Below are 12,248 nucleotides of genomic sequence, written 5' to 3' on the forward strand. Positions count from 1 at the left end.
CCCCAATATTCTAAACAAGAAATACTGTAGTGATTGTGGGGTCATTCATATCTGCTTTAATAAAAGCCTCTACCCGAGAAAGATTTTTCAGTTTGCAGCACAAGACTGTCACAGAATCCAGACCTCTTGCTACAGAATCTAGTTTATACTTGCCAGAGTACACAAAGATAGCCAGGCAGCCAATTCAGATCAAACTAAAAACAGACATGAAATAATTAAGGGAACAGATCCTGCGTGCATAAGCAAAATTGCCTTGGAGAAATGGTTGCTTGTCCCCTATATCTGGCACAAAAGTAAGACAACTCAATTTTTTGCTAAGCAACATCAGAGGCCAGAGACCATCCTGTTTTACTGTAAATGATTACCTACACACTAGGATCTGAAACAGTGAAGAGTGCATTGACTTTGAAAACTTTGTACTTTAGGGAGCAGCTATGGATATCCCATACTGTATTGTCCTGATGGAGAATTTCCCACAAGTATTGCAAACCATGCCAAACTGGCACAGAGTGCTTGCCACTGGGGCAAAAGAGTATCAACAATCATGAAGGGCTGGGTCCTCTAACCTTTTTAATGTAGTTACTTCAGTCTCACACCACATGAATCTTCCTAGACTCAGTGCATTTTAGCAGCTTCAACTTCACATTACCCATAATGCAAGATCAAGTTCTATAGGTGAGCCAAACCTCCAAGTTGCCTTATTAAGAGGGAGGCCCCATATTACCAGAAACCTACGATGGGTGCCCCCTTACTGAAAGCATAAAGGGTACCAGTGGTACTTCCAAGCGGCCGTGGAACCCAAAAGCCCATGTTCTCCTCCAGAAAGAACCATCAACCTCACTACCAAATCCTGCGGCAGCAATCACCTCTCCTATCACTGCTGCGAAGTCAGACTGATTTCCTAGGACCTAGTCTACTCCTCATAACCACTTTATAATCAGGTTTCAGAGTGGTAGCCGTGTTAGTCTGTATCAGATTTCTAATCAGGATTATCTTCAACTCTGTTGTAGCAGGAGCCAGAAGGCTTAGTGGTATAAATTGTTGCTTTGCTTTTCTCTGATATTAGCTTCCACACATTCAAATGATACAAGGAAGCAAGCACAATGAGATTTTCACCTATTTTATTATACACAAAAACATGACCAGAGAATTCTACTGAGGAGGCTGACCACGTCCACGACCGAATCCACCTCTCTGCAAAAACAAAAACAAAAAACCAAAACACACAGGATTAGAAGTTTGGGCACATCAGCAACTGAAAGTAGCACATAGCTACCAAACCAAATATTAAGTACATCCTAAATATACTAAATCATTGTTTCCCCTGATGTGGAATTCTGTACTGAATCATAAGAAGAACCATTCATTTTGCCTGCCTTTACTGATCAAGTTCAGTGAATGAAGACTTAAGGACTAATATCTGAAGTTAGTTACCATGTGTACTGAGAGCAAGGTGGAACTCTTGCTTGTCAAAACACAGCTCCTGGCTTTATAATCTATGGTGTGGGCCAAGCCCTGCTGACTTGGAATATGACAGCCTAGGAATTCAACCCACCTCTGTCAGTTTTGTACAGTGCTTTTCAACATGCAGCCCATGCAACATCCTCAGGGCTGTACAGGTAGCGTATATATTGTGTGGATGCGGCCCACAATGGTAAATAGGTTGAGAAACACTGATGTATTACGTCCAAGCTAGTCTGCTCAAACTAATGCTCTGTTAAAGTGTGAAGCAACCCCTTTCATCAGGAGCTCTCACAGCGCTTCACAAATATTAAGCCTCCATCTCACTTCTGAGATGAAGTAAGGGATATAGCGGTTGATGTGCCAATAAAATTTAGCAGCACCTCAAATGAGAGGCGTTATGTGCATTACCGTACACCTTCAAATTTAAAACAGATGGGGAGGATAACATATCAAGTTGAAAACAGAAGGAAAATTTGGAATTTGTCATGCTAATTGTAACTTGAGTAATGTGGGCAGATCACCAAGGCTACTGCTTGTCTAAAAAGGGTGACACAGAAGAATTAATCTCAGATGATCATGGCCTCTGTAGTTTTCTTTCACCTGAAAGATTAAACAGATACGCTGGGGGTTCTCTACCCAGTACTGATCAATATTATCAATATCACCTCAGAAGACTTTCAAGGAACACATGTGCTGCCTAATATGACAGTTGTCTAGGTGGTGTAACTGCAGGCTCAAAAGGAGCTCCATCTATAGGTAGTACCTTATGCAGTTCCAGCAGCAACTGCCAGCTGCTTAAGGGGGTGAATAAATGATGACTGCATTGTGAAAATACACCATCTCTTCTAGGGACAGCTTTAGTTAAAGCTTTCTTAAAGCATTAACATAGGGAACAAAAAACCGCATCTCTCAAATGCAGATACTTACAAACTGGAATTCAGTAGCTGCTCCAGCACCAGCCTCAGCCTTTTTGTCAGCACCAACTGGGAAGAGAGAAAGAGCTATTCTAGAAAACTACAAAGCAGAGAGAATCCATTGCCTGGGCTTTGACAACAAACTCTTATTTAGGATATACTGTCTTTAGCAGTATCAAATATTTAAACCCTTGGGATGTGCACACCACAAGCTACAGATAACTTCCACAATGCTATCTTTTTTTTACTGCAATTGCAAATTATGGCAATTAGGCAATAGGAAACATCATGCCACATGGGAGAAAATCCAGCTTGACATGCAAGCGTAACTGCAGTACAGTGGGAGCGTACTGATAAACAGACCCTAGAATCAGCAGGGAAGTGGAGGCTTGAGACCTCAGACATTCATCACAGAAGTTAGCATGTTGTACATCTAAACGTTGAAGACGCTTCTACAGAAATGTAAACTGCACAAATGACAAGCTCAGTTTGGTTAAGTCATACTTGCACTAGATAGGACACTTACGTGGAGCGGTACTGCGTCTGTAGGTATCTCTGTCAGCCTCTCCCCGAGTAAGACGAGCAGGGCGTTCACCTTCCAGACCTGCAAGTCAGAGCAGCCTTGTCAATCCAAGGAATCCAATCTAAAGAGGCCTCGATTATGCTACAAGTGTGATGGTGTGGGAAGGCTTTAATACAGGATCAAAAGGGACATATATGCTCAGGCCTTATCGGGCCACAAATGCGTGCAACTAAATTTTAAATGCAGTTCTCTATTGTGGCCACACTACTAGACAGTCTTATAGATCAGTGCCTCTCAACCTTTCTAGACTACTGTATCCCTTTCAGGAGTCTGATGTGTCTTGCATACCCCAAGTTTCACCTCCCTTAAAAATGACATGCTTACAAAATCAACAAAAATACTTCCTCATTTTTACAATTATAAAATCAAACAACTGAAATATAAATATTGTACTTACATTTTAATATACAGAGCAGTATAAATAAGTCATTGTCTGTGAGAAATGTTAGTTTGTACTGACTTTGCTGGTGCTTTTTATGTAGCCTGTTGTAAAATAAGGCACATTATCTAGATGAGTTGATGTAACCCCTGGAAGACCTTTGCGTATCCCTAGGGGTACGCATACCCCTGGTTGAGAACCACTCTTAAAGACCACATCAACAGTGTTTGAACAATACAAATCTAAACATGTCGCTGCTTGCGGGGAGCCACCCAAGGTGAGCCCCACCCAGATCCAACATCCCACACCTCCCCACACACACCCCAATCCCCTCCCACACCCAAACTCCCTCTCAGAGCCCACACCCTGCACTCCAAACCCCTAGTGGCTGTTCTTCTGCCTAAGAGCAGCAGGGACATGTTGCTGCTTCTGGGGAGCCACTCAGAGCCAGGTAGGGAGCCTGCCAGCCCCACACCAACCGGACTATAGACTGGACTGTCAATGAAGATTAGAAATGCTGATTTAATAGAGCTTTCCGATTGGTAAAGAGCCAGATAACACAGCAGGAGAGTGAATCTGTGTGGGGGTGGAGGGTGAGAAAACCTGGATTTGTGCTGGAAATGGCCCACCTGATGATCACTTTAGATAAGCTATTACCAGCTGGACAATGGGGTGGGAGGAGGTATTTTTTCATATTCTCTGTGTATATATAAAGTCTGCTGCAGTTTCCACAGCATGCATCTGATGAAGTGAGCTGTAGCTCACGAAAGCTCATGCTCAAATAAATTGGTTAGTCTCTAAGGTGCCACAAGTACTCCTTTTCTTTTTGCGAATACAGACTAACACGGCTGTTACTCTGAAACAGCTTTTACTGTATTTGCTTGCCAAGTTTCTGACCAATGCAAATACAGCTAAATTATTACCAATCCTGAATTTACAACACACTTTCAACTACGTTGTGCTGCTAGCCAAGCCAATCTGCAAAAACTAGCTTCAAATAAGTGCTAAAATTGAAGGTTATGATACAAAAAACACATCAAGGTTGCGTGTTCATTATGCCTGACAAATGCACACTTTTACCCCAAATCCCAACTGTACAGAATTCTATCCCCAGCCCCAAATATTTGATTAAGCGTGGGCAATAAAAGTATCTTATGTTTTAAATATGGGATAAATTAGTACGCCTAAGAAAAGGTGATCTAAAGTAAAAAAAGAAATTAAGCTAAATAAAAGGTGGGCAGATGTTTCCAGGGAAGGAAGCAAGAGGCAGAGCTCAAATAGAAGCCTGATGGACTTGCCAGCCTTTTAAACTTCGGGAAAACCCTACTGTAAATCCTTAAAGACGAAGGTCTCCAATACCAGTGGCTCTCAGTCTTTCCAGATTACTGGAGTCTGATTTGTCTTGCGTACCCCCACGTTTCACCTCACTTAAAAACTACTTGCTTACAAAATCAGACAAAAATACAAAAGTGCCACAGCGCACTATCACTGAAAAATTGCTTTCTTGCTCATTTTAACCCTGTAATTATGAAATAGATCAACTGGAACGTAAATATTGCATCTAAACTGAAATGTATGGTATATAGAGCAGTATAAACAAGTCACGGTCTGTATGACATTTTAGTTTGTACTGACTTTGCTAGTGCTTTTTATGTAGCCTGTTGTAAAACTAGGCAAATATCTAGATGAGTTAATGTACTTCCTAGAAGACCTCTGTGTATCCCTGGTTGAGAACCACTGTCCTACACCACCAAGCACCAAAGCTTTACTGTTCTGCCAGTAAAATCCTGAGTAAGGGCTGGTGGTTGGATGGCTCACCACAAACTGACGTGCAGTTTCAAGCATGTTGAGAAATGCACAGCTCCCTGATTGATCCTTTCTGGAGAAAGGAAATTGCCTACCTATTAGAATTCATGGAAAACTAGTGCTCCTGTTTAGGTGAAGGGAAAAGTCACACAGTTTTCAAAATGCTTCTACCACAGGGAGGTATCATAGTGATACCATAGGGCACAGCCTCTGAACCGGCCTTCTGCTACATCCACTTCTCTGAGCAAAGAGGGCTATGCTTTGGGTAGTTATGTTCTATAGGAAGCCATGGACACTATGGCACTGTATCCTGGCCTCTCTCTACCCTGAAGCTTGCAATCAAACACTATGACACACCTAACATGGTTACAAACACTTAAGAGACTGTGGTATCAAATTCACAACAGTACTCTAGAGCACAATTAGCACACTTTAAAATACCATTTGCCTTGAACAGAGAAAGCATGTTGTATCCTAGGGGTTCTCAAACTGGGGGTCAGGACCCCTTATTACATGGGGGGTTGCGAGCTGTCAGTCTCCACCCCAAACCCTGCTTTGCATCCAGCATTTATAATGGTGTTATAAATTTAAAAAAACGTTTTTTTAAATTTATAAGGGGTGGGGGTCGCACTCAGGCTCTCTGTGTGAAAGGGGTCACCAGTACAAAAGTTTGAGAACCACTGTTATAACCACACTAGCTATTACAACTGGACAATAAGTATAGCTCTATGAGTGTTGTAGTTAACACCATTAAGTTGTGGAGCAGTTAGGGCTTAACACTTCTGCACTATACACACTGAGATAAATATGGCAATAGCCAATTTACCTTCACTAGAGGAACTCAAAAGCAAATTTTAACCTGCAAGTTTCACACATACTTGTGTAAATCACAGCATTTCACAGGAAGGACAACAGACAAAACTTGGGACCTTAGGCTGTGTCTCCACTACACAGCTTTTAGTGCCACAGCCATGCCTCTAAAGGTCACACAGTATAGCTACTGGTTGTCAGCTCTCCTGGCGACAACTCGCTGTTCACACTGGCACTTGTCATGGCAAAACTTTTGTCTTTTGGGGGCAGGGGGGTGTTAAACACCCCTGAAAGACAAAAGTTGTGTCGTTCAATTGCCAGTGTAGACATAGCCATAGAAACACAGCAATAAGTGGAATTAAACACACACACATTTAAACCCTGTCAATATTGGTCGAAGGCATCTTCCAAGCAAGAATTTAAACTGTTTGCTCAAAAGACACTACAGTTTCTCTGGCTAACATAGAAAGGTCTTAAAGTGTTACAGGTACAAGCCCACACACATTTTGGGCTAAGCATGTGGCTCAGCAGTAGTTAAGAGAGCTACAATGCAACTTAAAATCAGTGAGGCACTTTACACACTGTACTGGAAAGATCATTCTCCCAGCTCAAGAATAAATCTGTACCTCTAAGTGGTAGGGATGAGAGTATTCCTGCTTGAGGGCAGATTACACTTACTGCACATGAGTGGCAGACCCTCTGTACAAAAGTCCAACTTTCTCCCACCTCAAGGGAGAGCCAAAATTTTGAGTCACTACAGCAGACCTTGCAATATCAAGTTTTGCAGTAGTTTTTCCTCCTCCATCCAGTATCTATTCTCGAGTTTATGGCCACACCCAGATACCGAGTTGGGCCTTCAGAAGTTCAGCTGATTTTGCAGCAACAAGTCAAGGTACATCATCAAACTGAAATACAGTCAACCTAAAATAAAAGTGTATTTCAGGAAATACATCTGCCCCCTGTTCCCTGGGTAACTTGTCATTGTAAAAGCACGCTTTTCTATATTTTCATGTTTCTTCCCGTTGCCATGTGACATAAATGAATAGAGGAAACTGACTCGACAGAGAAAATAGCAAGGAAGTCAGAGTGCTTCCAAAGGCACAAAGGAAACAAGTCAAAGAAAGATAAATTATTTACTTTCAGTTTTTGTAATTTCAGTGTTACAAACACCTAAAGCATATTCATATAAACTGAGGGGGGTGTCAGAGTTTAAGGCCAGTAAAGGCTACTAGATCATCCAGTCAAACCTCCTGTTGGTGGCCTGTCATACACCACCCAGCACCCACACACTAACCCACCAACCAAAATCAGACTCAAGTGTCCTTTAACACAGTGGCAGAGATGCGGCAGTGCTGATTTGGCCACAGCTGTCTAAGACTAACTTATGCTTTATCTTTACTATAGCACCTTTTTGCCACAGAGAATCCCAAACATTTTTGCAAGCCATTCATACAGCTCCACTGAAACACTGCTACCTAATAAGGTGAGGTGGCAGGCCATCAGCCAGTGTGCAGCACATTGCATAACAGGTGAAATTTTAAATCAACCCTGGTTTTGTTCTTCATGTGCTATATTAGCCATCCTAAAATAAGCCTCTTGGAAGTACATGTATTGACTAGATTTCAGTGGTCCGTAGGAACCACTAATATATTTTGTATTTATGTACTGTCTTTGAAAATACACATTTACTCTATACTCACTGATTGCTCCTGTCTATCTAAAATATTCATTTTGCAAGTACATCCCTATCTAGAAGGATACTTTTAGCTGTGAAACAAGAATCAAAGTGATACTAAACAGCTTACCCAAATATGCAACGTGAATTTGTTGGGAAAGTCATAAAAGCTACAAGACAAGTTTTGCACATTGCCTGAAACTCAGATGCACTGAGTTTTACGGTTTGCAATGAAACAGACGAGGCCAGAAGGGACTTTGGTGATCATCTAGTCTAACTTTCTGTTTAACACAGGCCACAAGACTTCCTTGAGTTAATTCCTGGTTGAACTAGAGCGGCATTGTTGTTTTTTTAAGAAAAACATGCTGTCTGGATTTAAAAGTTACTACTGATGAAGAATCCAAAAAGACAACTCTTGGTAAGTTGTTCCAATGTAAGTTACTCTGTTAAAAAGTTGCATCTTTCTTTAGTGTGACGTGGTCTAGTTTCAACCTCCAACCATTAGATTCCAACATTAGACCTCTGTCTGCCAAACTCAGTCAAATTTCTGTTCTCCATCTAAGTACTTCTAAACTAGTCAAGTCACTCTGTAATAACCTTTGTTAAGATAAACAGACTGAGTTCCTTGAATCTTTCACCATAAGACAAGTTTTCTAATCTTATTCTTGTGGCTCCTCTCTGAACCCTCTCAAATGTTTCAACTTCCTTTTAATCTGTGCACCCCAGAACTGGACATAATATCAAGTACCAGTCACACCAGTATCAAATGCAGAGGTAACAGAACCTCCCTACTCGACTTTTTCCTTTATATAGCCAAAGATTGCATTTGCCCTTTTGGCCATGGCACTGGAAGCTCACATTTTTATCCACCATGCCCACACAGCTCAGCAACCTCAACTTTAATTTATACCGTTCTTCCGCACACCCCGTATCACCCATCCAAGAATCACATGGCAGTTGCTTTTATTAACTAGTGCTCACCTTTGGGCCGCGGTCTGCCAGTCTCAGGGCGGCTACGGCGCAGGGTGGCAGGCACAATCTCAGGGGGTAGATGAAGATAATCACGCAAATACTGGATACCCTCGTTGGTCAGATACCAGTAAAAGTGCCTCCAGGCAAACTGCTCCTTCACATAGCCACGCGATTTCAGTGACTAAGGAGAGAAATTCTGGTTCAGCTTTTTGCAGGTGGATTATTACATGAGCATTTGATTGTGACCATCTAACATCTTTAAATACTACCAGCCAGAACACTGGTAGTTTATTGGGGATGAGTGGAGGACTGACGACTAGACATTCAGTAGCTCAGAAGTACATGTGAAGGTACAGAAAGATGCAGTATCTTCAACATACTAACTATTCACATTCCACAAGACTAATAATTCAAGGGTCATTATGCAAAACTGAACTAAAAATGATGCTAAAATCATAGGTTCAGAGACAGGATTATGAATCTTATGCTACGCAATACAAAAGCTTTCTACACAGTTTGTGTATGATTGATGAAGTTAATATGAAAAAACTAGTAATCTGGAAAAAAGGCAAATTCCATTGGAGCTGCTGTTTCTCTCTCCTTAAACAAAGTTAAATAATGCCAGGATTAGTCAGGTGGTGCTCAATCCACCAGCTTCATAAGGTCCCAAAACATAAAAAAGCTGTTTTTAACAGCCCAGGTAGATCCATAAATTAATCTGTCACACCTGCATGGCTTTCATGACATGGAGGTTGGGCACATTCTTGTCTGCCAGCTCTGGGTGTTTAGGCATGTGAACATCTTTCTTGGCCACCATCACTCCCTCTTTAAAAAGGAGTTCGTAGATGGCAATCCGGTTCTTCTTGGGCATCAACATCTGGACAGGGAAATCAATAGTTAGTAGACTAGCAGTAATACATTAGTGTGTTGCCAGATCTAATAACTGGATCTATGTTTTATTTTAAGCCACCTGATTCCACGCTGGACCTGCAGTGACTCACTGAACAAAGCACCACCACCTTTAACCATGTTAGAAATTATGGGAATCCTTACTACACCTTAACTGGGAAGATATATACAAGTTTGCTACAGGCTAGAAGATCACATAGTTCAGCTGCTCAGAAGCCCATGTTATGATCCACCAGGAAGAGCAAGCAGAGTAACCTTTTTGATAACTGTTGTTTTTGTAGTGTAGGTGGACTGTAAAAGAGCATCACTGCAAGTATGCATTTAGCGGTCTCCACAGTCTTTTTCTATTGCATTTAATTCAATTATCCCAATAAAAGCTAGACAATTCCTTCTCACACTGAAGCCAGCCAAGGGAAGCAGGGAGGAGAGTAGTCTTCGTTTTAATTCTTAACAGTAGCAATTTTAAACTGTACTTTGCAACCACGCTTAGGCAAACATCTGCTACAGTCCTCATCAGGTAGTGCAGAAGGCAACAGCAAGACCAAGGACAGTAACGTGTGCAGTGGAATGACGCTTAGTAATGTTTGTACAATAGGCATCCTACATGCTGGACACCTAACAGAACTCCCAATCGCAATGTCTATAATCCACACTATCTAGTTATGTGGAATAACTTTCAAAGATTAGGAACCCCTTGATGCTTCACTTCCAAACAGATAGATGGGGAAGAAAATCCAATAAAGTGTGTGTTATCTGGTTAGCACCCAATACTTAATGAGTACTTTAACTGTGAAATGCCTGATACTTAAGTGCTTTAAATGTACAGAACTAGAGCATCATAATGAACAGCACCAACATACTGTGCCAAAGGCCTGCTGAAATAAAAAGGTACTTAAAAACCAATCTGAAAAGGTATTTTCCTATGGTAGTCACACACTTATGGCGGCCCAGAAAACAGTAACTGCCCACCACTGCACACAGTGACCCAAAAACAACAAACCAACCATTTTGGCTTGGGTTACTTCTTTCTGATTTAAGATTTGCACAGTTGCAAAACCAAAGCTTGTAAGTGTTAACTCTTTTTAGGAAAGGAAGCACCCAACAGCAAACATCCTACGTTCACAGATCATCATCCATATAAAGAGGAAACAGGTCCCACACACATGGGGGCCACGAAGAACCCATCACTAAGCAGCAGCACGAAAACAGCTCTTCAGCACTTTGGTACGGGAGCAGCACATGGTGGTGCTCAACCTACTACCCAGTCTCAATCGAAGACTAGAGTCAAACTAGACCTTTCCATGCCCCCTCTGCAGCACAAAGAAAGCAGGACCCTCTTCCATACCAGCAGGATTAGAGGTGCCGCCACTGCCTCAGTTTACAAGGGGGTAGAAAATGGACATCGGATTTCCCAGTTTAGCCCTGACTAACCCACCCCATCCCCTCTATCCCCCACATATGGGCCGTACCAAGGGCACAACATAGCAGCTTCTCCCACCCTCCCAAACAGCAGCCCAGCCCCCCCCCATACACAATCAGCCTTCCAGGCCCCAGTCTCTTCCCCTCCCCCGCCTTCTGAGGCCCAACGTCCACCCCTAGGCCGCAAGTTCCCCCGCCCAATTTGCGGCCTAGTTCCCCCCACCGCTCGGGGCCCCTCCTGGGAAATATCCCCGAGCGCGTGTGGCACAGGGTGCCCGCCCGCCGACGAGAGCCAAGCCGGGGCCCCCAGCCGCAGGATGGCGGCGATGTGAGGGAGATGAAGCGACTGGAGCCCGGACTTACCGTGCCGCTAGCACTAAGCCCGAGAGCTGGAAAGGAAAGAGCATGCGCAGGGCGGCGTCTTCCGGCCTGACGCGCAGGACCCCACGCAGCTGCGGCACAAGCGACTAATCGAGTGCCGGGAAGAAATCGCGTTAGGACCCCTCTCCCAGAGCAAAGCACGTGGTGACCGTGCAAGCGCCTGAGTGGAAGTGCCACTTATGTACTTGCGGCCAGTTTTTTGGGGCGGGGGGTTTAAGTGGCTTTTGATGTTGGGTGCTTCTTTTTTTTTTTTTTTTTTAAATGTGCCTAGTTTAAGAGAACAAGGTCCTGATTTCCAGAGCTGCTGCTCCATTGAATTCAAGGAGAATTCAGCCCCTCTGACAGTCTAGCCAAGTCTGTACTTCACGCTGGGCACCCAAATCCAGAGACCCATTAGGCCAGATTGAATTAAGAACGACATCGGTCCCCCCAGCAAAATGACCCACCCTGCTACTCTCAGATCCCGTCCATGGTAGCAAAGCACTGTCATCTGGGGCATTGGAGCCCCCAATCCTCCAAGTCATCTCCCGCCCCCAATCCTGCAGCTGGACCCCTCCACCCACAAAGCCCCATTTGAAATCAGTGGAGCTCCATGCAGACACAGTGTAGCCCATCCTTGCTTATCCAGTTGCAGGATCATGGTCAGTGTTAACACAGTTGCCAGCTCTCTTCTTTGTAACCGGCCTAAGTCACAGAATCATAGAATATCAGGGTTGGAAGGGACCTCAGGAGGTCATCTAGTCCAACCCCCTGCTCAAAGCAGGACCAATCCCCACTTTTTGTTCCAGATCAACTTAACAGCCCCCTCAAGGATTGAACTCACAACCCTGGGTTTAGCAGGCCAATGCTCAAACCACTGAGCTATCCCTTGCTCCCCCCCCCCCCCCCGACCCCTCTCTGATCCTCTCGTCGAGTCAACAGAAATTCCTGAGATTT

General features: G+C 43.4%; 1 protein-coding gene across 1 annotated transcript; it reads right to left on the reverse strand.

Moving 5' to 3' along the window:
- Nucleotides 1-1,104: 1,104 nt before the first annotated feature.
- Nucleotides 1,105-11,399, reverse strand: RPS10 (ribosomal protein S10). Its single transcript, XM_073319865.1, has 6 exons — nucleotides 11,295-11,399; nucleotides 9,331-9,480; nucleotides 8,613-8,784; nucleotides 2,905-2,982; nucleotides 2,392-2,447; nucleotides 1,105-1,194 (listed from the first exon to the last, which is right to left on the reverse strand). Exons 2-6 carry the CDS (start codon nucleotides 9,478-9,480, stop codon nucleotides 1,153-1,155), a joined length of 498 nt encoding a protein of 165 aa, XP_073175966.1. The 5' UTR covers nucleotides 11,295-11,399; the 3' UTR covers nucleotides 1,105-1,152.
- Nucleotides 11,400-12,248: the final 849 nt, after the last annotated feature.

The sequence above is a fragment of the Lepidochelys kempii genome, chromosome 21, assembly GCF_965140265.1.
Source record: "Lepidochelys kempii isolate rLepKem1 chromosome 21, rLepKem1.hap2, whole genome shotgun sequence".
Classification (NCBI taxonomy): domain Eukaryota; kingdom Metazoa; phylum Chordata; order Testudines; family Cheloniidae; genus Lepidochelys; species Lepidochelys kempii.